We start from the raw sequence: 25,024 nt of genomic DNA, 5'->3' as shown, positions 1-25,024 counted from the left end.
GCCAACTGAGCAATAAAAAATGAACACACACACACACACACACCTTATCATTACCTTGGCTACTTCCTATACAAGAGTAAGCAGTTACTCAGTGAAGGAACCAGCTGCAAGAAAGGAGAAAAAGTAAACTTTCATCCTCTCCTCTTCCTTCTCCTCCTCCTCTTTTGCATTATTGTTGATTGTGTGAGCAAGCTATTTAGCTGGACCATTCACTGAATGGCTAAATGCTGTGTGTGAGCAGGAAAGCCTATATTCTACTCCTGAATCCTCTATAAGAAGTTCTTCATCTCTGTAACTCTCTTGGGTGCTCTGTGCCTCATTTTGCAATATGGCAGAAGCTTTACTCCTATCCTCTCTTCCAGGGATGCAGAGTAATTTAGTGAATTGTGTTATGTCTGTCACCATGCACAGAGTCCCTGAGGCTGGGGCGGTTGCTGAAGTGATACACGTGTTCCTGTTGTCCCAGAGGACTACAGATAGCACCATTCATCTGTCTGTTATCTGAATTAATATTGAAAACACACATTCCTGCATAGACATTTGTTTTATCCTGTGCATCAGAAATGTGTCTCTAAGGATTTTCCAACAAGGCTTTGCTTTGTAGCTTCCATTTTTACCCTTGGTTTGACTTTGCCGCGCCAGCCTGCTGTTACTGCTCACTCTATGAACTGTACCTGCTCGGTGCCATCCAAACGTCAGCCGCTTAGAGGGAGGCTTCGATGACAACCACAGGGAGAAGAGACTGAGCAGGAAACTGGTCAGGTCAATTAAGAGGTGGGCAGCATCTGTGACGACAGCAAGACTCCCAGCAAAGTGCCCACCTAGAGAATGCAAAATGGTACACTGTGTTAAGGCCCCAGAATGCAGCTAGATTCATAGACATGCTAACCATCGTGGGTGAAAATGCCACAGACTCACAAAACTTTAGAGGAGAAAGAGATCTTAAAGTTGATTTAATTCACTCCTTCTGCAACTCAGAGAGTGGATATGATTTGAACACGCAGAAATCAATTTCAAAGGAGAAGCCATTCCTTGGGTAGCAAAGACATAGAGATTAGAAAGTGTGGGGCAGGCACATCTGGAGAACACCTTAGTGAGACTGGGGTAAGAGGATTCAAAAAAGAAAAATACAAGAGGATCAGGCTGAAGCAGTGTGGGCCAGATTCAAAGAGTCTCATAACCCAGACTGAGGACATGGACTTTTGTTTATAAACTAGATATTGTGATCTGGCCCACAGATGTGTTTTTATTTGACTTATAATTTAATCATCATCTTTACCCTTTCCTTTTTCTCTATTAATTCATATTATCCACCTGAGCTTGAAATCCCTGTAATAAATAATAGGGAGCAGAAAGGAGAAAGGGCAGGTACCTTCAATGGGCGTCTTGAGTGCTACAATCCAATAAAGCACAGGGATGCAATGTAAGCCATGAGAGTCCTGCCTGGCTTTTCCCTTTATTTGATGTGCTCCCTCTACTTCCCTCTAATCCTCCTTTGAGAAAAGACCTCCAGCCTCCAAAATAGAAGTTAAAGAAAAACCTTGCCCTTTCCTTCCCAGACATGGTTTGTTGTTTGAGAGCAATAACCTTTATTGCTCTTACTACATCTTCTCAGCAAAGGGCTTTTGCTGACTGATTAGTTCTCCCTACAGCTGTTTATTGCCTTGTGTACTACAAAATAGCAGAGACTGTCAGCCATCAGCCTCGCCATCATCAGACTCACCTTGTCTCGCTTAATGATTTTTAAAAATTACATAGATAGCTCGTAATTGCAATAATCCCCACAGGCCATTGGCTCTATCTGTAGTCAATAACTGGTTTGTCAAGGTTTAATGGGCTGAAGCAAAGTAATCTTCGAGCCTGTTACCGAACAGTCAGTGCAAAAATCAGAATGATTCATTAGCCAAAAAGCAACATTTTCCTAACAAATCAGCTGTCCTTCCAATTATCCTCTAATGTTGCTCTATCTGCCAAACTTGGTCCTGATGATAAAACTGTGTTAATAAGGCATTATTTCTTGCCTGGAGAATAACTCCATGCAGATAAGCAGTATGCTGCAATCACAGCAATGAGGGATGATGATTCTACGTGCAGGGTTGAAATATAGTCTAAATCAAGGAAATGAAGTCAGTCTTATAAAGTCTCTTCAACAGTCTCAGCTGAGGCAGGAAGCACCTGAGAAAGAAAAAGGGCTTGCTTTGGAAGAAAGCATGTTATATGGAGGCTTGGAAACTGAGAACCATTTTGCAACCTTCAGAGCTACTTATAGGAGCCATCCAGAAAACTGTAGGCAATCGCTGACACATACAGCAAACTGCTTGCAAGAGGTAATTTGTGACTGATCTTGCATTTGCTTCTGAAAGCATGGAGTATTATTGACAATTAATTCAATTATCCAGCCAATATTTATTGAGCCCTTACTGTGCATGGTACCAGGGATTGGGTATACAAAGATAAACAAATCACAGCCTCTCTTCAGTGATCTCCTTGTTTAACACTCACTGTACCAGAGACAAGTTAATGGGCTAAGGGATCAGAGAGCTGCTCTCACTGGGAGGAGTGAGGAATTTTTCACAAAGAGAGGGGTAAGAATTAGCAAAAACAGAAGGGGTTTTCAGGAAGAGATAAAACCACGGGCTAAAATAGAATGAAAGAACATAGCACTTTTCGGGAAAAGCAGAAGGTATGGAGTGTTGGAGGAAAAATGGGAAATGAGCCTGGGAAAGCACATTGGAAATGCCTGTGTAGGGTATTGTATGTCAAGCCAAGGGGTTTGAATGTGATTCTGTGGCTAAGGGGATCTACTTATTACTTTGACGCAAGGTTGTGGTATGTTGAGATCTGTTTTTGAGAGAGACGTCTTAGCCAGCAATATGGAGGATGACTTTGGAGAGAGGTTAAGAGGAGCTAGAGGTTAAGACTCGACAGTGTTAGCCAAGGGAAATTATGATAAAGGCATGAACTAGGGCAGCAGCAGTCATATTTCTGGAATACTTGACAAGATGTGGAAAGCAGTACACTTATACCAAGATAAGAGACACACAGAAAAGACTCAGACCTGGAAGACTTTACTTAAGGCCTGTGGGGTGAAGGTGACAGCAATAGAGCAGAGGAACTATGGGGCCTGGGTCTCACAAACTACCTCCGGTTAAGATGGTGTTAATTCCCCATGCGGGTTTCCATGGAGAACAGAGACTTACTGACAGCAATGAAAGAAGTACATGTTTATCTGACAACATTAGCCATGTGTCCCATTGCTGGGCTACACAGTTGTGTGCTATTAATTAATTTTTAAAAATTCTTTAATTATTTTGTGAATAGTATTATGATACTATACCATATGTTGTGTCAAAACCCCATTGAGTTGTTATTTAACAAATACAACAGGTCCTCAAATAGCATCATTTCATTCAACATCCTTTGTTTATAACATCGATAAGAAAATAAAATGGATTCCTGACCAGGGCCGCTGTCTGTGTGGAGTTTGCATGTTTTCCCCATGTCTGCGTGGGTTTTCTCTGAGTATTAGGGTTTCTTCCCACATTCCGAAACTGTGCACGTGAGGTTCACTGGCACATCTACATCGTCCTGGTCCTGGCGGGAGTGAGTGTGGGTGTGACTGTGCCCTGTAATGGGAGGCATCCTGTTCAGGGCTGTTTCCCACCTTGAGCCCTGAGCTGTGAAAGGCTCCAGTTATGAAACTGGAATAAGAAGGCTGAAAAAAGAATGAATGAAAACAAATGATTGTAAAATAAATATGTGTAAGGTAGATGATCATCATACAGATGCCCAACAAAAGAGTATGAAAGTGCTCAGAAAGCCCAGCTCATTTTTTCTTATTTGGGTTTGAACTGTGTGGTGGTAGGAGGCACTCCTGACAATTTTCACTTTGCAGACATTTATTCCTTGATGTAACCACCACCATTATGACCACCCTCACTCACTGATTCACCCAAAATTGCATAATTATCTCACTTGTGTTTATCATCTTTCTTAGATGTATGTATAGCTCACATTTATTTCAGTGTTTAATATTTGAAGTGTTTGGGCCTTTATTTAGAAGTTTTGTGATGTTTTTGTGACCAGTAATATGGCATGGAAACTTGACTCGTTTCTATCAGTTGGCCTATGGTAAAATTGGTTTTTGTTATATGTCGTTTCACTGAAAGTCAAAGTTTCCAAGAACTTCTCCACGGTGTTAAGTGAGGACATACTGTGTTTAAAATATATCACAGTTCTCATGTTTTGACATTTCCTAAAATATTAATACCAGAAACCTCCAAAAATATAAGAGGCCTGAGCTACTACAATCCCTTGGCTGTGCAGAACAAGGTAAGTGCCCTGATCAATAAAACTTGTGGTTATCACACCACCCAGCAATATCTTTCCCTTAGTAAAAGAGAAGTTTTTCACTCAGATAGTTACCGTCTTCCCCAGGCTGCTCCCAGCGCTGAATTCCTGTCTGATAATCTGGTGTTTTCTCTATTTATTTATTTATTTATTTTTTGAGACGGAGTCTCGCTCTGTCGCCCAGGGTGGAGTGCAGAGGCCGGATCTCAGCTCACTGCAAGCTCTGCCTCCCGGGTTCACACCATTCTCCTGCCTCAACCTCCCGAGTAGCTGGGACTACAGGCGCCCGCCACCTCGCCCGGCTAGTTTTTTGTATTTTTTAATAGAGATGGGGTTTCACTGGGTTAGCCAGGATGGTCTCGATCTCCTGACCTCGTGATCCGCCTGTCTCAGCCTCCCGAAGTGCTGGGATTACAGGCTTGAGCCACCGCGCCCGGCCCGTGTTTCCTCTATTCTTACTCAACTCGGAATAGTCCTACTTCAGATATCTTCCCTAACTACTCTGAATTTCTTCCAGCAAAGGCCATACCTGGGCTTATTTTCCTTCTGAGGTCTTAGCATCTGAACGTGTATCCATTCGAATAGAGAAACATGTTTACATCTGCAACACAACACCTCTTTTTGGCCTTTCTACAAGTAGGAATTTTCACAAGCTATCAGAAAGAGTCCCAATTCAACAGGTTCAAAGGTCCCTTAAGGGTGGATACATTATGCTTATATCCTTCTTTAGTTTATTCTCCAGTTTGCTCTGTACTCTGTCGCAAATTATTTCCCTCAACACAGCTCTATGACCTGCTTCTCCCCCATTCTAAATGTCAATTACTCCCCAAAATCTATGAATGATCCCTATTCCCCAGCTGAGCCTCAGCTCTTCTTGGCCCTCCAACTACCATTCTAGTTATATTCTCCATTAACCACATTTTACCCTACACTCCTGCCTTGGATAGGCTTTCGCAGTTGTAAGCCATGAATGCCTAACCTAAACAGCTTAAACAATACCAACAATAATATACCAGTATATTGGCTCATACAACTGAGAACAAATCTGGGTGGGATTGGATCAGATGCAGCCCAGTCCTAAGGCTGAAAAATGTTCTTGTCTGCTCTGTCTCCAGCTACTGCTATTGATTGTCCAGTTTAAGAAAGACTTTTCCTCCATTTCAGCAACAAAGGTAGACCTCTAAAAGCTCCAGACCTGTATCACTTCAGCTCAGTTTTTGTAGAGCAAAGAGCGAACGCTTTTTTTCCAACCTCCCTATGTAAAGACCCAGAGACTCTGATGAGTCCAGCTTGGTATCTCATATCCAGCCCAGCCTAAGAGCATGAGGTTCTCAGACCAGCAGGACCAAAATTGCAACCAGAGAAAAGAATATGACAAAGCTTGCTGAAATGAAATACCAGTCTACTACAGACAGTGGTACCCAAATTTCTAAGAATACAGATTTCCTTTCCTGTTTCAGACCCACGCACTTGGAATCTTTCAAGGCAAGCCCTGATAAGTATCTATCTCCTGGACCACAGCAGTAAGTAGTGTGCTGTTCCTTCAGGCCACTCCATCTACCTTTTGGCCACATCTCAATTCCTATTCACTTTTCAAAGCCTTGCTCAAACCCCATATCCTGCAGGAGGACCTCTCAGATTTTCAAAAGTGATCTGAGAATAGTAATTGCTTTCTCTAACATAGCCAAGAATGGCTTTGGGGAGGAGGTGAGCTGTGGATCAAGGTCTTGACTAATGACCAGGATTTTGATGAGTATGGAGAAAGAGGAGAAGGCTTTTCTATTCAAAGAAAAAAAGCATAAGAATTAAGTGCAAAGATTATCTTGCAGAGAATGAATAAATAAATGTGGCTGAAACAGGGTAGTCAGGGAAATAGCAAGATAAGAATATTGATAGTTTTGCCACCAGATTATGCAATGTCTTGAAAACTGAAGTAGGAATTTTTCATTTTGTCCAGGATGCTAGAGCTTTCCAATATATTGATCTTTTTTGACTTGAGGCAAGCAATTAGGGCCTAGCACAGTGGGACCCTCTGAAATGGTCTCTTCCAGCTACAAGCACCCTTGTCAGTTTATCCCAGTGCTCAGTAAAATGTATTACGCTTGTCATGAACGGAAAAAGGTTGTGAACCCTGAACTAAGCAAAGGGGAGCCAGTTAAAAAAAAAAATTTTTTTTTTTTTTTGAGACAGAGTCTCACTTTATCGCCCAGGCTGGAGTGCAGTAGTGCAATCTCAGCTCACTGCAACCTTCACCTCCTGGGTTCATGCACAATTCTTCTGCTTCAGCCTCCCAAGTAGTTGAGATTACAGGCGTGTGCCAGCGAATTTTTATATTTTTAGTAGAGATGGGGTTTTGCCATGTTGGCCAGGCTGGTCTCGAACTCCTGACCTCATGTGATCCACCTGCCTTGATCTCCCAAAGTGCTGGGATTACAGGTGTGAGCCACCGCACTGGGTTCAGTAAAAAACTTTGAAGACAGACGCAATACAATGAGAGCAATGTTTTAGGAAAATTGGCTCAATCTCAATATAGCTCAAATGCTGGATATTTTTCAGTCAGTATCAATTTAATTTATTTACTGACATCATCACTTACTTCTGCCCCTAAAGTCAGATTAGAACTCATAGACTCTAATGCATAGAAATGAGAAGGGAAAGAGGAGGTTGTGAATGAAATTAGACCCTTATCTCATACCATATACAAAAATCAACTCAACATGGCTTGGAGACTTAAATATAAGATCTGAAACTCTAAAACTACTAGAAAAAAAATATAAAGAAAAAGCTCCATGACATTGGTTTGGGCAATGCTTTTTTTCAAATATGACCCCAAAAGCCCAGTCAACAAAAGTGAAATTACACAATTGGGATTACATCAAACTCAAATGCAAAGGAAACAATCAACAGAATGAAGAGACAATCTACAGAATGGGAGAAAATGTTTGCAGACCATACATATGATAAAGGGTTAATATCCAAAATATATATAAGGAAACCAAACAACTCAATAGTAAGAAAACAAATAACCTGATTAAAAATGGGCAAAGAACCTCAACAGACATTCCTTGAAAGAAGACATAGAAATGGCTAACAGGTCTATGAAAATATGTTCAACATCACTAATCATCAGGAAAATTCACCTCACATGTATTAGAGTGCTTATTACCAAAATGAGGAGAGACAACTGTTGGTGAGGATGTGGAGAAAAGAAAAGAAAAGAAAAGAAATCTTGCAAACTGCAATGTAAGTCAGTACAGCCATTATAGAAAGCAGTTCCTTAAAAAGTTAAAAATAGAACTACCATATGATCCAGCAATTCTGCTACTGCGTATATATCCAAAGGAAGTGAAGTCAATATGTTGAAGATATATCTGCCCTGCCATTCAATGCTGTTCATTGCAGCATTATTCACAATAGCCAAGATATGGAATCATGCTAAGTGTTCATAGACACATAAATGGATAAAAAGAATGTGGTATGTATACACAATGCAGTTCTGTTCAGCCTTTAAGAAGGAAACCCTGTCATTTGCAGCAACATTGATGAACCTGGAGAACATTTTATTAAGTGAAATAAGTCAGGAACAGAAAGACAAACACCACATGATCTCACTTATATGTGTAATCTAAAAAAGCTGAATTTATAGAGCAATGAGTAGAAGTGTGATTACCAGTGGCAGGGATAGGGGCTGCGGAAGGAAGAAGCTGGGGAGGTGTTGGTCAAAGGACACACAGTATTAGTTAGATAGAAGGAATAAGTTTAAGAGATCTATTGTAGAACATGGTGACTATAGTTAAGCACAATGTACCGGATTCTTCCAAATTGCTAAAATGAGTAGATTTTAAGTGTTCTTACCACAAAAAAATGTTAAGTATGTGAGGTAATGTCCATGTTAATTAGCTCGATTTAGTCATTTCACCATATATGCATATTTCAAAACATCATGTTATACATAATAAATATATATCATTTTTATTTGTCAATTAAAATAAATTAATTTTGTGAGCAGAAGACCATCTCTTTTCAGACTATTTATTAGATATCAGCCAGAGGGACGATGCCATCTATTCTCAGCATCCATATGGATTCAGGGAAAAGCACAGGAAGAAAGCAGTGGAAGAAAGAAGTCAGTCAATGAATCTTCCTGAGCTGTGTTTGCAGCTGGTAGTGCCAGAATTTTATTTGGATATCCAAGAACATCTCCTTTTCAAATCACATTTCAAATGAATTCTGTTATTAGGTTTTTCATTATGTCAATCTTTTACATAAGCTATTGAATATTATCCACAAACTTATTAATTCCAACAATGATAAACAATATCCCTCTGGTATAGATGTTAGCGAATTTCCAAAAGGTGTTTTCCAGATTAGAATTGCTAAAAGTAAGTTCTTTGCGACTCCATCAAGCTATTAATTCAGCTTCTTCAAAGGAACTGACTCCAGGAATTTTGTGGTATTAGTTCTGTAAACTTTGACTGAAAGGATATTGCCAACCCTGGAATTGTCTTGGACTAGACGTGTCTAAGTTCTTTCATAGTTTTCAACAGTTATAAATGTCCAAATATGAGTGTATAGGCCATTAGACTCCATAGCTAGAAGAAACCAGCTAATTCTGGTTGCTAGATATTATAATGCAAAAAATAGCTAAGCAGAGTCTATTTTTCTCTAGTCTCAGATTATGATTAATTTACCCCTTCTTTTGGATAACAGAAATGAAGCCACCAAAATATTGGTAACAGAGTGTGAAGGTAACATTTGATAACAGATTGGTAGTAGCTTATGGTCCTATACATCAGGTAGTTTACAGTGTTCTTTTTTCTATTTGGGGAAAAATAATAAGATAACATTGCATATCAGGACATTTGAACTAAGTTAATACCAACATGAGGCTATCATGTTCCATGGTATGATAATACATTTGAAATTTGCAATGAGATGAATGACTTTGAAAAACAATAAATGGCCAAAGTGTACCCAAGATGGAGAAATTTTGAGTATATCAATAAGTGAGGAAGAAGCTAAAAATCGTATCTAACAATCATCTCCAAAAATGTCTCCAAAGCCATACAAATAACTAGGTAGTTTTTTAAAAAGGAAGAGATAATAAAATGTTACATAAACTGTTTTTCTTTATAAAATTATTAAAATTAAACTTTCCATTTAAGCATGCATAATTCAAATATAAAAACCTAGAAAAACGACATAAAAAAAAAACTATAGTTAAATTTCAATTATTAATAAAGATGTAAAAATCCTAACAAAAATATCAGTGACTCAGATTCAGCAATGCATTAAAAAGATGGCCCGCCACAGTCAATTTGAGAGGCACCATAGTTAGGGCTTAGGAATATAAGCTCTGGAATTCAGACGGCCTGCCCACTTACAGGTATGTTTCCAAGGGAGAGTTACTTTACTCTTTGTGCTTCTAGTTCCTTCTATAAAGTGAGATTAACAATGAGAGCTACCTCTTAGGGAATTCACCAGGATTAATTAAGGTAATACACGGAAAGCACTTGTCACAGCTTCTAACACATAGTAAGCATTAAATAAATAATAGCTATTATCATAATGCCAAAAATGCAACGATCATAACATGTTTCAAAAATCTCTTAATATAATGCACCTCAAACATGGGTCAAAAAGCTTTAAAAAGCAATAAATTCAAAAGAAAAGGTATTTGATTAAAAGTCAACACTCGTCCTTGATTCTTTGTTAATCATTACAAAAGTGAAACAAAGAAACATTTCATTAACCTAATACAAAACACTTAACCCTTCAAGCAGCATTTTGCTTAACAGCTAAATAATCAAACATAGATTTGATTTAGCATAAGGTATTGTTTAACATGATAAAAACATGAAACACACAAAAGAGATATAACTATTGAAATGAGGAGAAATATGTTTTCTGCACAAGAGAGGGTGATGTCTTGGGATGAGGAAGATGCACGAGAGAGGAAAACGGGACATGCACTGAAATATATTTAGAATTGACAATAATTCAAATGCATAATTGAGTACAAAGTGAATATACAAAAATCAAAACTTCAGAATACAAAAAGTAATTATCTAGAAAACAAAACATGAAAAATGGTGGACTGCACTCACCCCTGGAAAGAATAAGCCAAACACATATAATAATCAGAAATAACTCTTTCAAGAAGTAGGCTGTCCGTGTAGTCAGATGAACACCATAAAATCTTGATGAGACATGTAGAATATTTGGATAAATAGAGAAACATAACATATTCCTGGAGGGAAAGCTGAATACTTAAAGATACTATGTTCTCAAATTAACTTAAATATTAATAAAATCATAATTGGATGGGGGAAAACTGAACAGAACAATTCTCATGTTTAATTAGGATAATAAACAGAGATGAATAACCTTTGCTTTTCTCTGCTAAATTAAAAATCATTAATAGGAAATAACAGATATTATAACATATAAATCTACATTAATTATGTCCTTGACAAGACCAGAAACACAGATCAGTGAAACACCTTAGAAGCAGACCCTGCTATTTATAAACTGTTGATAAGTGATTAAAGAAATATCAAAAATCAATGGGGAAAATAATTAATATTTTCATAAATGATGCTGAAAACTGTTAGCTATTTAGAAAAAAATTTAGTCCTTAGAGCATACAAATAAATATCTAATATCAACATTAATTTTAAAATTAAATACAAAAATTAAACAACAAAAAAGCTATCTTCTCAGTAGATGGAGAAGGATTCTTAAGCACTAAAACAGTAAAAGAACAGTAAAAGAAATGAGCTCAAAATGAAAAGTTTGAAACAGTTACCCATGTAAAATTTAAAACTTCTCTAAGTCAACACAAACATCAAAAGGTTAAACAACAAACTGGAAAAGCACTTATAACTAATATAACAAAGGTCTAATATCCTAATATATAAAGAGCTCCTAGAGATCAATATAGAGAATTTAAAAATTTTCTAAAAAACAAATGAGTAACAGACATTAAGAGACAAGGAGAAAATGCATTAACAGAGGGAAATACAGATCACTAATAAGCATGCAAAAATAGTCTAATAGTAACAATTAAAGAAATAAATATTAAAACATTCATCTATACAATAGCAAAGATTTTTTAGAGATTAAAATTAGTTGTCATTAAGATTTGGAGTCAGAATCATTCTCAAGTAGAGCTGGTAGACATGAATTGTTTAGCTTTCTCAACAGCACTCTGGCAATATGAATCAAGTAATACAAATATTCATGTCCTTCAAGCAATTATTTCCACTTTTAGGAATCTCTTTGAAGGGATTAACCAGAAAGGCAGGCAGAATTTTCTTCAAGATTTTGCATTGCAACATTGTCCATAAGCAGGAAAAAACTCCCTAAATTTCTAACAATAGAGAAATCGTTATGTAAATTACAGTGGAGCATATTAGAGAATATTGTTCAGGCATAAAAATGTTTTTGAAGAGTATTTGACAGTGTGGTCAAAAGCATTCAGTATGCTCTCAGTTATGTTTAAAAAATAAAACCTGTGAGCTATGAATAGAAAATGCATTGCACAAAACACTCCCTAAAATTATTGAAGGCTATGACTCGAATATGGAATAGTGATGAATTTTATTTTGTTTCCTACTGTTTTTCAACTTATCTACAATGAGCATATTGTTACCTTATACTTACAGAAAATACTAAATCTTACTTTAAAAGAACTTAGGTAACCCTCCCATAATGATGCAGAGTTTTATTTGTTTGCTTGTTTAATCAAAAAAGTCTGCAGAAAGACTCACCCACGACCTCTGCAATCATGAAAATGAAGCATATTGCTGAAGCAGCACAGAGTTTCCACTTGGCATAGGCGTGCTCATTCGCCCTGTTCTCTGTGGGCTTGGAGCCACTGTGGCAGTGGTACATGCCTCCTGACTCCAACTCCTCTGGTCTCTCTCCGGGACATTGATCTTTATTCACCGGTTTCTGTTGGAGTTCCACACTATGAATGAGTTTGACAGAAGCAAGAAGTGAACACAGTTGCAAACCAGCCACTCACTGACCCACCCTGCCCATACTTGGAACCACTATTAGGACATTTGCTTACTTGCTAGGAAGTATTCATTTGCAGCTCTTTCTACAAGAAAATATCAAGTGTAAGAAACAAGCAAGAAATTTCCTTCTAAACTTTAACTACTAAAAGTTGTACTTTTATTCAGTCAAACTCTTATTCAGTCAATGCCACCAATGATTAAGAGATATCAAAGGAACAGGAAAAAAGAAGCAGATACATTTTAAAGGGATTTCTGCCGGGCGCGGTGGCTCAAGCCTGTAATCCCAGCACTTTGGGAGGCCGAGACGGGCGGATCACGAGGTCAGGAGATCAAGACCATCCTGGCTAACACGGTGAAACCCCATCTCTACTAAAAAATACAAAAAAACTAGCCGGGCGAGGTGGCGGGCGCCTGTGGTCCCAGCTACTCAGGAGGCCGAGGCAGGAGAATGGCGTGAACCCGGGGGGCGGAGCTTGCAGTGAGCTGAGATCCGGCCACTGCACTCCAGCCTGGGCGACAGAGCCAGACTCCGTCTCAAAAAAAAAAAAATAAATAAAAATAAAGGGATTTCTTCCCAGTTATTTCACTCTCAAAAGACTTGGACACTGTGCTACAAAAAATAATAATAAAATAAATCAGACTACATTGTACGATATGTGTATATGAGCCAGACTGAGGATTCAAATACTCATCAACATCATTGACAGATCATAGTACTTTTTCCTGCTGACTCCGTATGTACTCTGAGACCTTCTTACCACCGCTCTGCAGACAGTGGCTACCAATTAATCAATGTTATGCTGAGAGTTGAAACCTACTTATACTTCCCAAAGCAGGCAGTGAATATCAGTTCTGCTCAAATATAAAGCAAAATTTAGAGTCACTCATAGAATTTCACAGATGGAAAGGTAGATAACATTTGGTCTACACTTTTTTTTCTTTTTTTAAACAATTTTTATTGATGCATAATAAATATACCTAATTTAGGGTACATGTGATAATTTAATACATTCATATAATTTTTAAAGATCAAATCAGTACACTTGAGATGTCCATCACCTTAAATATTTCTCTTTTCTTTATTCTAGAAACATTTCAATTATTCTTTTCTGGTTACTTTGAAGTATATTATAGATAACTGCAAACCATAGTCACCTCACAGATCTGTCGAACACTAGATCATTTTCTTCTCTCAAATCATACATTTGTATCCATAAATCAACCTTCCTTCACACATTCCTCCTCTCTACCCTTCTCAGCCTCTTGTAACCACCAATCTACTCTCTTATCTTCATGAGAGCCACTTTTTTAGCTCCCATATATAAGTGAGAACATGTGATATGTGTCTTTCTGTGCTTGGCTTATTTCATTTAACTGCAACCCCATATTTCTTGGCTGAAGTAACTAAGGTTCAGGGAGTTTAAGTAATTGCATGAGGTCAAATATCCAGGAAATTTTGGAGTGGGAATCCCAAGCCCAGTGTTTCTTCTGTCATGCCTAAAACCAGTTTTAGGTGTCCTAATGTTGGGGCAGAAAGGCAGATGTCAATATCCATGGATCTTGAACTAATCATATTTTTAAATTTTTAAAAATAAACTCATGTACAGAAATAAATAAGAGTCTTGGAATTAAGAACTTTGCATTCGTGACTCTGAAAGGTAAAAACAAACAAACAAACAAAATTAGCAATATATTAGCTTTCACTTTATTTCATTTAGCCTATCACCATTCAGGATTAAAAGTCTGATGGTTTTGGCTTAGATGAACATTATTAGTCTGACTCTAATTATTATGTATGATTTTTCTGAATAAAATAATATATATTCATTATAGAAAATCTGGAATTACAAAAAAGTCACAAAGCAGAGGGAAAAATAACTGGTAATCCTCTCCAAGAGACAATTATTATTGATATTTTATTGTGTAGCTTTGTAATATATGAATACACTTTTTACATAATTAGATTTCATATTAATTAGGATGTTTTGGGTTATAAGTATGGAAAACAAGACTCTTCCTAGAATAATTAATAAGTAAGAATTATTGGTTCTGCAACTGAAAACATCTAGAGGGGCCAGGTTTCAGATACTCTTTGACGAGGTCTCCAGATTCATGTCTTGGTTCTCAACTATTCTTCAACCTCAAGCTTGTCTTCCCCATGGTAGTGGGATGGTTGCCAAAGGTAATCAGACTGTGTATTTATTTTTTAACATATACATAGAGAGATTATCCCCTCTCAAACTGCTAAACAAGAGTCTTGATGTGCATGTGGATTTGGCTAAATGAGAAACAACCACTATAGCCAGGGGAATATGGATGAGATGATTGACTTAGGCATTGCTATACTCAGAAGACTGGCAAAACCTAGCCATGCTGACTTATACAGCTGAGAATAGGGAAAATTTTACCTAAACCTGGCTGCTCCTCAGTGGGGAAGCACTAGAATGGATGTGAATAAGATGATTGCATCACAAGAGGATCCTACCAAAGATATAGCTTCTGAACCTGATTCTTAGCTATAAATATTGTTAATATTTTTTCCATTTATAAAATGTTGTATATCATTATTTTTAAAATATGGAGGGCAGTATATATTTAACACAGCTACATCATAGCATAATTAACTCATGTTTTTAAATTATTAGACAACTCGTTCTTTTGCAATTACTTGCTCATATAAGCACTACTATGATTCACATCCTTATAATGTTTGCTCAATATATTATCTCCTTACAGTGGAATCTTAAAGGGGAAATTACTTGGTCAAAAGGTACCTACATTTCTAAGGATTTTGACATATATTGCCAAACCGGCTTTGGAATATACATTACAGCCAATTTACATCATTGGTTTATTTTTTTATCAATTATGTGAATAGCACTTAGGATTCTGAGTAGTTCCAAATAAGCTTCTTAGTTGGAATAAGAACAATTTGGAAAGTAACAAATATAGTATTTATATTTAAAATGAGTAGACTTTTGCTTTTGTTATGTAATAATATTCTAATAATAAACAACCATAGAATACGGTAGTGTAGGTCCCCAGTGGCCATCAACTCAGAGGAACCTGAGTACTAACACGAACACATTGTTGAGATTTACTCCTTCCTTGGGCTGAGAAGACAGCATAAGCAAAGGAGGCTCACCAATTGTTCTGGAACTGCCTGGTGTGCTGTGGTCATATGAAGCGTTGCTTTATTTTAGGTTTTCATAAATCTTATGACCAGGGAAAGCCAAGTAGTCAGTGACCAGGAGAGAGAATTTATCTTGGAGCAGCTTAGAAGCCAGACCAAAGCAAGAATCAAACCTGGGAAAAAGCCCCTGGGCAATGCCACCAGGAGGAAAGTATGAATATGTGGGCAATTTTTACTTTTGTGTACTGTTTCCCTATCTTGGATTTTTTAAGTTTAACAAATATGGGTATACTTTGAGCTGAGACTGCTTCTTGAAGAACTAAGCCAGTAATCCAAAAGTGGGCTTCATAAGGTCCATTGAAATTGTATATAATGTGTTCACGCGCGTGCATGTGTATGTGTGTGTGCGTGTGTGTTATGGGACAGGCAAAAGTACACAGTCTTCACTTGGCTTCCAAAAGAGTCTGTGACCCCAAAGAAGTTAAAACCCAAAGTTAACATATATTCCTCATAATCTCGTTAAAGCAAAGTTATCTAAGTCTCTCTAGATGCAGAACAGGCTTTTGATCGCAACAATGATGTGAATTTTCAGTATTATTTTAAGAAGAAAGTTATAAAAAGCAAGTTCTATTATGCAACAAACACTGAAATGTGAATCTGCTATTAATGAATAAATCCCAAAGGATTCCCATGCATTCAAATATGGCCAAAGCTTTAAAAATTAGGAATAATAGGCCAAAGAAATTTACTGTAGCATCAAAGAAAAAAAAGATGGAGAAACAGAGATGAAAAAGTATGGAAATATTAGAAAATTTGATGCCAATATTCTAAAACTTTGATTTCATCTGCAACAATGGGATTTAGAAAATGGGACTTTATTTTTGTAATCTTGGAGAAACTTTTATTTTTTAATTCTATTTTTGTTAAGTGGTAGAAATTAAATTCTTTTGCTTCTATCTCCAAAATAATGTTGGTAAAATTTTTATTTTTTACCCTCTTATTTCAAATGTTGAACACATAAAAATCACTTTGATTTTGTAGTTTCACATCACTTTCCCCAAGAACCTCAAATCACTATTCCTGTTAGAAGGGGAGATAAAAGCTTCAGCCTCACCATGAATTTTTAACATTTTATTCATTCATCATTAAATATTTATTGCATACCTAAAAAGGGCCTGCACCAGCAGAAGTGTTAATGATACCATGTTGTACAAGACAAACAAAGGTCCTTCTCTAAGGAGCTTGTATTTTAGTAGAGGGAGACAAAGAGTAAATGAATCAATTTACTTTGTCTTTAGTAGAGGCTATATAGTATGATGAATGGTGAGCAGGAAAGGGAAGATGAACTACCTTAAATGTGGTGGGAAAGGAAGGCACCTCTGTGAAGGTGATATCTCAGCAACAAGTTACAGAATTACCAGGAGAAAACCTATGTAAGTGAAAGCTATCACAAGTAGAGGGCATTGCTAGAGCAAAAGCCCAAAGACAAGAAGGTTTTTCTTGTTCAAGTGCTTGTCTTGAACAGAAAGAAAACTACATAGGTGGCCCCTGTGGCATAAAAAAAGAGTGAAATGGAAAGAGGTCAAAAAAGGGATCAGATTTTGCAGAACAATTCAGGTCATTATAAAGAGTTCAATTTAATTCAAGGTCTAAAAGGAAAAATTTGGAAAGTTTTGAGCTGGGAAGTAACATTACATGGTTCACGTTTCTAAAATGATTGCTTTGGGTGCTGCCTGGAAGACTAGAGTGTAGAAGATCAAAACATAGAAACCCATAGAAGATGACAACAGCCAACACATTGGTGGCTTGGACCTATGAAGTGACAATAAAAATGGCAAGTAGTAGTCATATCTGAGGGACTTTTGAGAGGTGGAGTCAACAGGAATTGCTAATCAATAGCATTAGTTCAGGGGGAATAATAGAGAGGTGGGACTCAAAGATGACTTGTTGGTTTCTGGTTACAGTAACCAGGAGAAAGGAATGCCAGTTCCCAAGATGGGGCTGAGTGGCAGGCAGTGCAGTATAAAGGCTGAGAGCTTGGGCTCTGGCAACCCACCACCTCAGCCGAACTCCCAACCTTACCACTCACTAGTCATATGACTGTAAGAAAATTACTTAATCTCTCTGTGCCTCAATTTCCCCATCTGAAAATAGGAATAATGATGGCATCACTGTCATAGGCTGAGAGATTTTTAGCTAATTCAATAAATGCACAAATTTTTAAATTATTTTACCATATTCATGAACCACATTACATTATTATCATTGTTATTTAGGAAGGATAAAGTAGGCTATACTGCAAAACAACTTTCAGGACAAGCATTTTTATAACAAGACTTAGATAATAAAAAAGAAAACCAATTTTTTGTTTCTCTTTTGCCCATATCCACTATTCCAGATTTTACTCCAGTGACATGACATCAGTCTTGTATGAATTGACCCTGGAGATTGACTGTTCATTCCTAAACAGAAGATAAATATCAAAGAGGGAAAATAACATTCCTGTAATCCCTTAGCAGTTCTTCACTTCTGTTTCCCTGCTTCACCATTCTCCTTGTCTGCCCTAGAAATAGTCCTATATGCTCAATGCCTGGGACCCCGTCTTGAGCATATATTCAGTACATATTTATTGAGATTATATTTCACTCAATGTTTATGAAATAAATGAGTGATGTGGAAGAAATAGTTTGAAGGGTGAGAACTAGAGAAAGTGGGAAATAGAAACATTTACAGAATCAGATGTCATGTTTTGTCCTAGATAGGTATTCAATCACACACCCCTTTTTAAACAACTTTATTAAGATAAAATTATAAAATTTGTGTGCTTTGGGAGGCCAAGGCAAGCAGATCACTTGAGGTCAGCAATTCAAGACCACTCACTAGAGATGGAGTGAAACCTCATCTCTACCAAAAATATACAAAAATTAGCGTGGTGGTGGGTACCTGTAATCCAAGCTACTGGGGAGGCCAAGGCAGGAGAATTGATTGAACTCAGGAGACAGAGGTTGCAGTGAGCTAAGATCACACCACTGCACTCCAGCCTGGGCAACAAACAGAGCAAGACTCTGTATCAAAAAAAAAAAGATCTAATTTTAATATTATGGAAATGGTCTATTTAATCTATATAAATTAATGGTTTTCAGTATATTCACAGAGTTGTGAAACCATTACCAAAAAAACCCCATATTCATTAGCAGTAATTCCCCATTCTCCTTGCACCCTCTCCCAGGCGACCACTAATCTACTTTCTGTCTTTACAGATTTGCCCATTCTGGACATTTCATATAAATAGAGTCATATAATATGAGGACTTTTGTGAATGGCTTCTCTCATTTAGCATCATGCTTTCAAGGTTTATCCATATTGTAGCAAATATCAGTGTGTCATCAGTATTCCATTGCCTTTTATTTCCAAATTGTATTTCATTGTATGGATACATAAAATTTTACTAGTCAGTTGATGGATATTGGGTTATTTCTTTTTTTGTTGCTTTTTGACTATTTCAAATAATGTTGTTATGAAAAGTTGTATAGAAGTGTTTTGTAGTAGTATGTTTTCACTTCTCTTCCAATCAAGCAATGGAATTCCTGAGTCATTAGATAAACTTTATGTTTGACATTTTGTAGAACTGCTGGACTCTTTTTCAAAGCACAGTACCATTAGACATTCCCATACACTGTGTAAGAGAGTTCCTATTTCTCCAAATCCTTGCCAACACTTGTTACTATTTTTTTTTTATTATAGCCATTCTAGTGGGTATGAAGTGGCATCTCATTGTGATTTTGATTTGCATTACCCTAATGACTAATGATGTTGAGCATATTTCATGTGCTTATTATACATTTGTATGTTTTCTTGGAGAAATGTCTATCAGTATTCTTTACATATTTTAATTGATTTATTTATAGTTTTATTAATTATAACAATTATTTTACATATTCTTATACACATCCCTTATCATATATGTAATTTGTAAATATTTTATCTCAATATGTGCCTTATCTTTTTATTTTCCTGTTAGTATTGTTTACAGAACAAAATACTTTATTTTGATGCTCTCCAATATATATAATTTTTCTTTTATCACTTATGCTTTAGGTGTCATACCAATAAACTGTGGCCTCACCCAAGATCATGTGTTTTCATTTAGGAGTTCTATAGGTTTGGCCGGGTGCGGTGGCTCACGCCTATAATCCCAACACTTTGGGAGGCTGAGGCGGGCGGATCACGAGGTCAGGAGATCGAGACCATCCTCGTTAACACGGTGAAACCCCGTCTCTACTAAAAATACAAAAAAAATTAACTGGGCATGGTGGCAGGCGCCTGTAGTCCCCAGCGGGAGGCTGAGGCAGGAGAATGGCCTGAACCCGGGAGGCAGAGCTTGCAGTGAAACGAGATTGCGCCACTGCACTCCAGAATGGGCGACAGAGCAAGACTCCGTCTCAACAACAACAACAACAACAACAACAACAACAACAACAAAAAGAGTTCTATAGGTTTTGCTCTTACATTTAGGTCTATAATCAATTTTTTAGTGATTTTTTAAAATGGTGTCAGAAAGGTATACAAATTAATTCTTCTGCCTATGTACATCTAGTTGTCCCAGCAATAGTTGTTGAAAATACTTTCTTTTTTTTTTTATTTTTACCATTGAATTGTCTTGGAATCCTTGGTGAAAAACAATTGACCACACATATAAGAACTTATTTATGGACTATAAATTCTATCACATTGGTGTATATGTCTGTCTTTATGCCAATATCACACTCTTGTTGTGATTACTATAGCTTTGTATTAAATTCTGAAACCAGGAAGTGTGAGTCCTCCAAATTTATTCTTTTTCAAGATTCTTTTGCCTTTTGGAGGCCACTGCTGGTTCCATATAAATTATTGGGCTAGCTTAACTTCTTCAAAAAGATCGGATTTTAGTAGTAATTGCATCAAATTTCCATGTTAATTTTAGGAATAATGTCATCTTAGCAATATTACGTTTTCTAATCCACAAACATGGGATATCTTTCATTGATTTATATCTTTTATCCTTTCTTTAATATTTCTAACTCACTGTTTTGTAATGTTTAGTGTAAAAGCTGTGCACTTCATTTGTTAAATTTATTCTAAAATACATTATTTTATGCTATTGTAAGTGAAGTTGATTTCTTAATTTCATTTTCAGATTTTCTATTGCTACTGTATAAAAATACAATTACTGTTTGTATATTGATCTCTTTTACTGTGACCTTACCAAACTTGTTTATTAGTTCTAAAATTTTTAAGTGGATCTTTTAGGGCTTTCTACATAAAAGATAATGTCATTTGAAAACAGTGATAGGCTGGGCACGGTGGCTCATGCCTGTAATCCCAGCACTTTGGGAGGCCAAGGCGGGTGGATCACCTCAGGTCAGGAGTTCGAGACCAACCTGACCAACATGAAGAAACCCTGTCTCTACTAAAAATGCAAAAATTAGCTGGGTGTGGTAGCACATGCCTGTAATCCCAGCTACTCGGGAGGCTGAGGCAGGAGAATCACTTGAACCCGGGAGGCGGAGGTTGTGGTGAGCTGAGATCATGCCGTTGCACTCCAGCCTGGGCAATAAGAGCAAAACTCCATCTCAAAAAAAGAGAAAATAAATGAAAACAGTGATAATATTAATTATTTCTTTCCAATCTGAATGTCTTTTATTTTGTCGTCTTCCCAGTTGCTCTGGCTAGAATATACAGTACCATGTTGAGTAGAACTCATGAAAGTGGACATCCTTATCTTGTACCTGATTTTAGGGGAAAGTGTTCAGGCTTTCGCCATAATTACTATAAAGACTGCACTTTGGTACAGTGTACACTGCTCAGGTGATGGGTGCACCAAAATCTCAGAAATCCACACTGAAGAGCCTATCCGTGTAACCAAACACCACCTGTTCCCAAAAAACCTAATGAAAAAAAAATTATGATGTGAGCTGCAGGTTTTTCATAGATGCTTTTAAAGAAGTTTCATTCCATTTCTAGTTTTGCAGGTGTTTATATAATTAAAGGGTGTTGAATTTTGTCTATTCATTTTCTGCATCTAGTGAGATAATCATGTGACCTTTGTTCTGTATCCTATTAATATGTTGTATCACTTTGATTGTATTTCAGATGTTAAATTAAGCTTGCGTTACTGGGATAAATCCCATTTCATCATTGTTTGTAATTACTTTTATATGTTGCTGGATTCAGTTCGTTAGTCTTTTTCAAGGATTACTGCATCTGTATTCATAAGGGATATTGTTCTGTAGTTTTATTTTCTTGTGATATTTCCTCCTTTTTTGCTATCAGCAGAATATTGACCTCATAAAATGAGTTGGGAAGTTTATGCCTCTTCTATTCTGGGGAAGAATTTGTGATGAGTTAATATTAATTCTATTTTAAATTTTGGTAGAAATCACCAGTGAAGACATCTGGACTTGAGCTTTCTTTGTATAAGGTTTTATGAAATTTATTAATAATTCAATATCTTTACTTATCAGATTTTCTATTTCTTAAGTTCATGTGGCAGTTTGTCTTTCTATGAATTTATCCATTTCATCTAAGATTATATACATTTTATTTTATGCAGTTTCCTCTTAACTATCAGTTAAGAGGAAAAAGGAGAACAAATCATGTCTTTTATAATTACCCACATTACCACCCTTATTGGTGCTATTTTTTTTTTTAGTATTGGTTCAACTTAATATCTGGTGTCATTTGTTTTCTTTAATATTTTTGTTACTATTGCTTTCTTTACTGATTTTTGTAAAGTGAATCCAACAACAAATTATCTTAGATTTTGTTTGTCTTTATTTCACCTTTATTTTAGGAAGACAGTTTAGGTGGATATAAGATTATTGGTTGATAGTAATTTCTTTTTCTTTTACCACTTTAGATGTCATCTCACTGCCATCCTCCTTTGCTTCTGGTAGAAGTCAGTTGTTAATCTAGGGATGCTCTCACACATAATGCATCTTTTTTTTTCTCTTGCTGCTTTCAAGGTTTTTTATTTGTGTTTTGCTTTTAGTAGTTTTACTATAATGTGTGAGCATGTAAATCTATTTGCTTGATTCTTCTTAGAGTTCATTGACCATCATGAATATATAGATTAATATTCAACAAACTTCAAAAGTTTGGGGCCATTATTTGACTATTTTTCTTCTTTTTCTCTCTCCTTCTGGCCCTCTTATTATGCATATGTAAATATATTTAACAATGTACCACATTTCTCTGAGGCTCTGTTGATTTTTTTACTTCATTCTATTTTCTCTCTGTTTTTCATATTGCATAATATCTTCCAATCTATTTTCAATTTCAGTGAATCTTTCTTCTGCCAGCTTCTATGAGTACAGTTCTACTGCTGAACCCCTCTAGTGAATTTTTAATTTCACTTATTGTACTGTTCAGCTTCAGAATTTTCATCTGGTTCTTTTATAAAAAATAATTTCTAACCCTTCATTGATATTCTCAATTTTATGAGACATTTTAATCATACCTATCTTTAATTCTTTGATTTTCTTTAATTCTTTTAACCTAGTTATAATAGCTGTTTTGAAACATTTGAATTCTAAATACAACACCTGGACTGCTTCTACTAACTGCTTTTTTTAAACCAGCTGTTGTCTGACTTCCCCTCCATGCGCAGCCTCTGTTGTCATTCCTGAGGGTGCATGACTGGGTAGATGCACAGTCATTCTTATCCTCTCCCATTTCCAAAGGATAATAATCACTTTAGTTGTGTTCACTTTGACTGTTTCTTTCCATGGTCTCGCTGTTAAGTGATTGTTGTGCCTGTGTTGGTATCACACCCAGATTTTGGCCTTCTTAATTGTTTGCTGAATTGTTGCTCTATGGTTTTCAATAATACTCTGAGGTATGAACGGACCAACAATCTGATCCAATTAAATTTGTCTGCTTCAGCTGCTATAACAACATACCACAGACTGTGTGTCTTAAATAACACAAATGTTATTTTCTCACAGCTCCAGAGGATGGAATTCCATAATCAAGGTGCTAGCAAATTCACTGGTAAGGGTTCTTTCTGACTAATAGATGCCTGCCTTTTCGTTATTTCCTCGCGTGGTCTTTCCTTAGTGTATGCACCCAAAAAGAGAGAGAGAGTGAGCTATCTAGAGTCTCTTCTTATAAGAACATTACTTCTGTCAGATCAGGACCCCACTCTTATAACCCCAATTAACCTTAATTATTCCTTAGAGGCCCTATTTCCAAATACAGCCACACTGGCATTTGTGCTTCAACATACAATTGTGGGGGACATAAACATTCAATTTATAACAGGCTTCTGTATAGGGGTAATATTTGAGGCCAAATTTTGTGGCTACTGTCAAATCCAGGAGGGAATTTATTACCTCTTTTTCTGCCTGTCTTTGTTTAACTTCTAGCCAGTCTGCCAATAGCTTATTGCTATCATGAAGCAATAAGCCTACTCTTAATTGCTCACCAGAAGAATCTTCATTGTTTTCAACAGTGTCCCTATGCTTGAAATGCCCCATGCTCTCTTACAAATAAAATTCCAGCTTGTGTATCATCAGTCTTCTAAGGGAAAGATACATAACCCTCTATTCTTATGGCCTGCCTCTCCCATAAGTAGTACGTTTACACCACTGCACCAGAGCTGGCAGAAGAGACCGTGACCTACTTCTCCTGGAGCCATATTCTTGCTCCACAAGTGGAGCACTGATTACGAATAGTAGTCCCTAGTCTTTTTTGCTTGTGCCTCCTGGAATACGTCTTGCACACTATGAGTGATCCAGGGCAGGGATATTCAGGACCTTGCTGCTCCTGGGCTAGAGATTATACCCTATGAGAGGAGGCTGGGTGAAGGAAGGAAACCATAGTCCTCTTGGTCATGTCTATAATGAAGAGAATTTCTACAACCTGAGGCTGGGACAATAAGAGATTCCAACAGCCTTTTGCTCTAGGGGTGAGCTATGATCTTTAACTGGAAGCTGGGAGGACAGGGAGCCTTGTCTTTTGGCTCCATCCACTCAGAGTTGAGCTTCCATCATACTGAGCTTGGGGAAGAGCAGAGGTTAATGGAGCAGATCCTGGCTCAAATGCCATAGACTCTCACTTCTTACTGAGATTTAGATTTTCTAGAATAAATAATTCTTAATTTTCTGCATGCCCTTAAGACAACTTCCAGAGATTTTCATTTCTTTTTTATAACTTTTACCAGTTAAATAGTTGTTGAAAATGTTCTAGCAGTTTACCTCTACCATCTGTCCCTACCCTTACTTCCTCTGCACTTCTTCAACATATGGCTGGGGAAAAGAGAAACTTGATCCCTTCCACCTAGCACCAAGAAAAACATTGATTGTTTTTCTTGTTGTAGTTCAACTTTACACAGCATTTTTTTTTTTTTTCTTTTGCTACAATGAACCCAAAGCCCAGAGAATCCCATCAATGAAACACATTTGGAGAGACTGGAGAAAGGTAAAAAACATGGTTCATGGCACCTACTGGGTCAAATATTACTACTTCTTGTAGTAAA

General features: G+C 36.9%; 1 protein-coding gene and 1 long non-coding RNA gene across 7 annotated transcripts in view; one reads left to right on the top strand and one right to left on the bottom strand.

The window, feature by feature from the left end:
• Positions 1–20,596, top strand: part of LOC119624872 (uncharacterized) — a 592,746-nt gene extending 572,150 nt beyond the window's left edge. For all 4 annotated transcript variants that reach the window (XR_005240998.2, XR_012093745.1, XR_012093746.1 and 1 more), the window contains one exon: positions 19,658–20,596. This is a non-coding gene — a long non-coding RNA (uncharacterized lncRNA). The remainder of the gene's footprint in view (positions 1–19,657) is intronic.
• SLC30A8 (solute carrier family 30 member 8) overlaps positions 1–25,024 on the bottom strand; it is a 230,404-nt gene that overhangs the window by 18,938 nt on the left and 186,442 nt on the right. For 2 of the 3 annotated variants that reach the window (XM_073018323.1, XM_073018324.1), the window contains 3 exons: positions 12,428–12,457; positions 12,123–12,322; positions 675–821 (listed from right to left, as the gene is read on the bottom strand). In XM_073018323.1, the coding sequence (XP_072874424.1) occupies positions 675–821; positions 12,123–12,246 (271 nt within the window). In that variant the 5' untranslated portion in view covers positions 12,247–12,322; positions 12,428–12,457. The remainder of the gene's footprint in view (positions 1–674; positions 822–12,122; positions 12,323–12,427; positions 12,458–25,024) is intronic. The other variant, XM_008001414.3, reaches the window with a different exon arrangement.

The sequence above is a fragment of the Chlorocebus sabaeus genome, chromosome 8 (genome assembly GCF_047675955.1).
Source record: "Chlorocebus sabaeus isolate Y175 chromosome 8, mChlSab1.0.hap1, whole genome shotgun sequence".
NCBI classification, from domain to species: domain Eukaryota; kingdom Metazoa; phylum Chordata; class Mammalia; order Primates; family Cercopithecidae; genus Chlorocebus; species Chlorocebus sabaeus.
The sequence above is the reverse complement of the archived record's forward strand: the minus strand, read 5'-3'. Positions and strand labels throughout refer to the sequence as shown.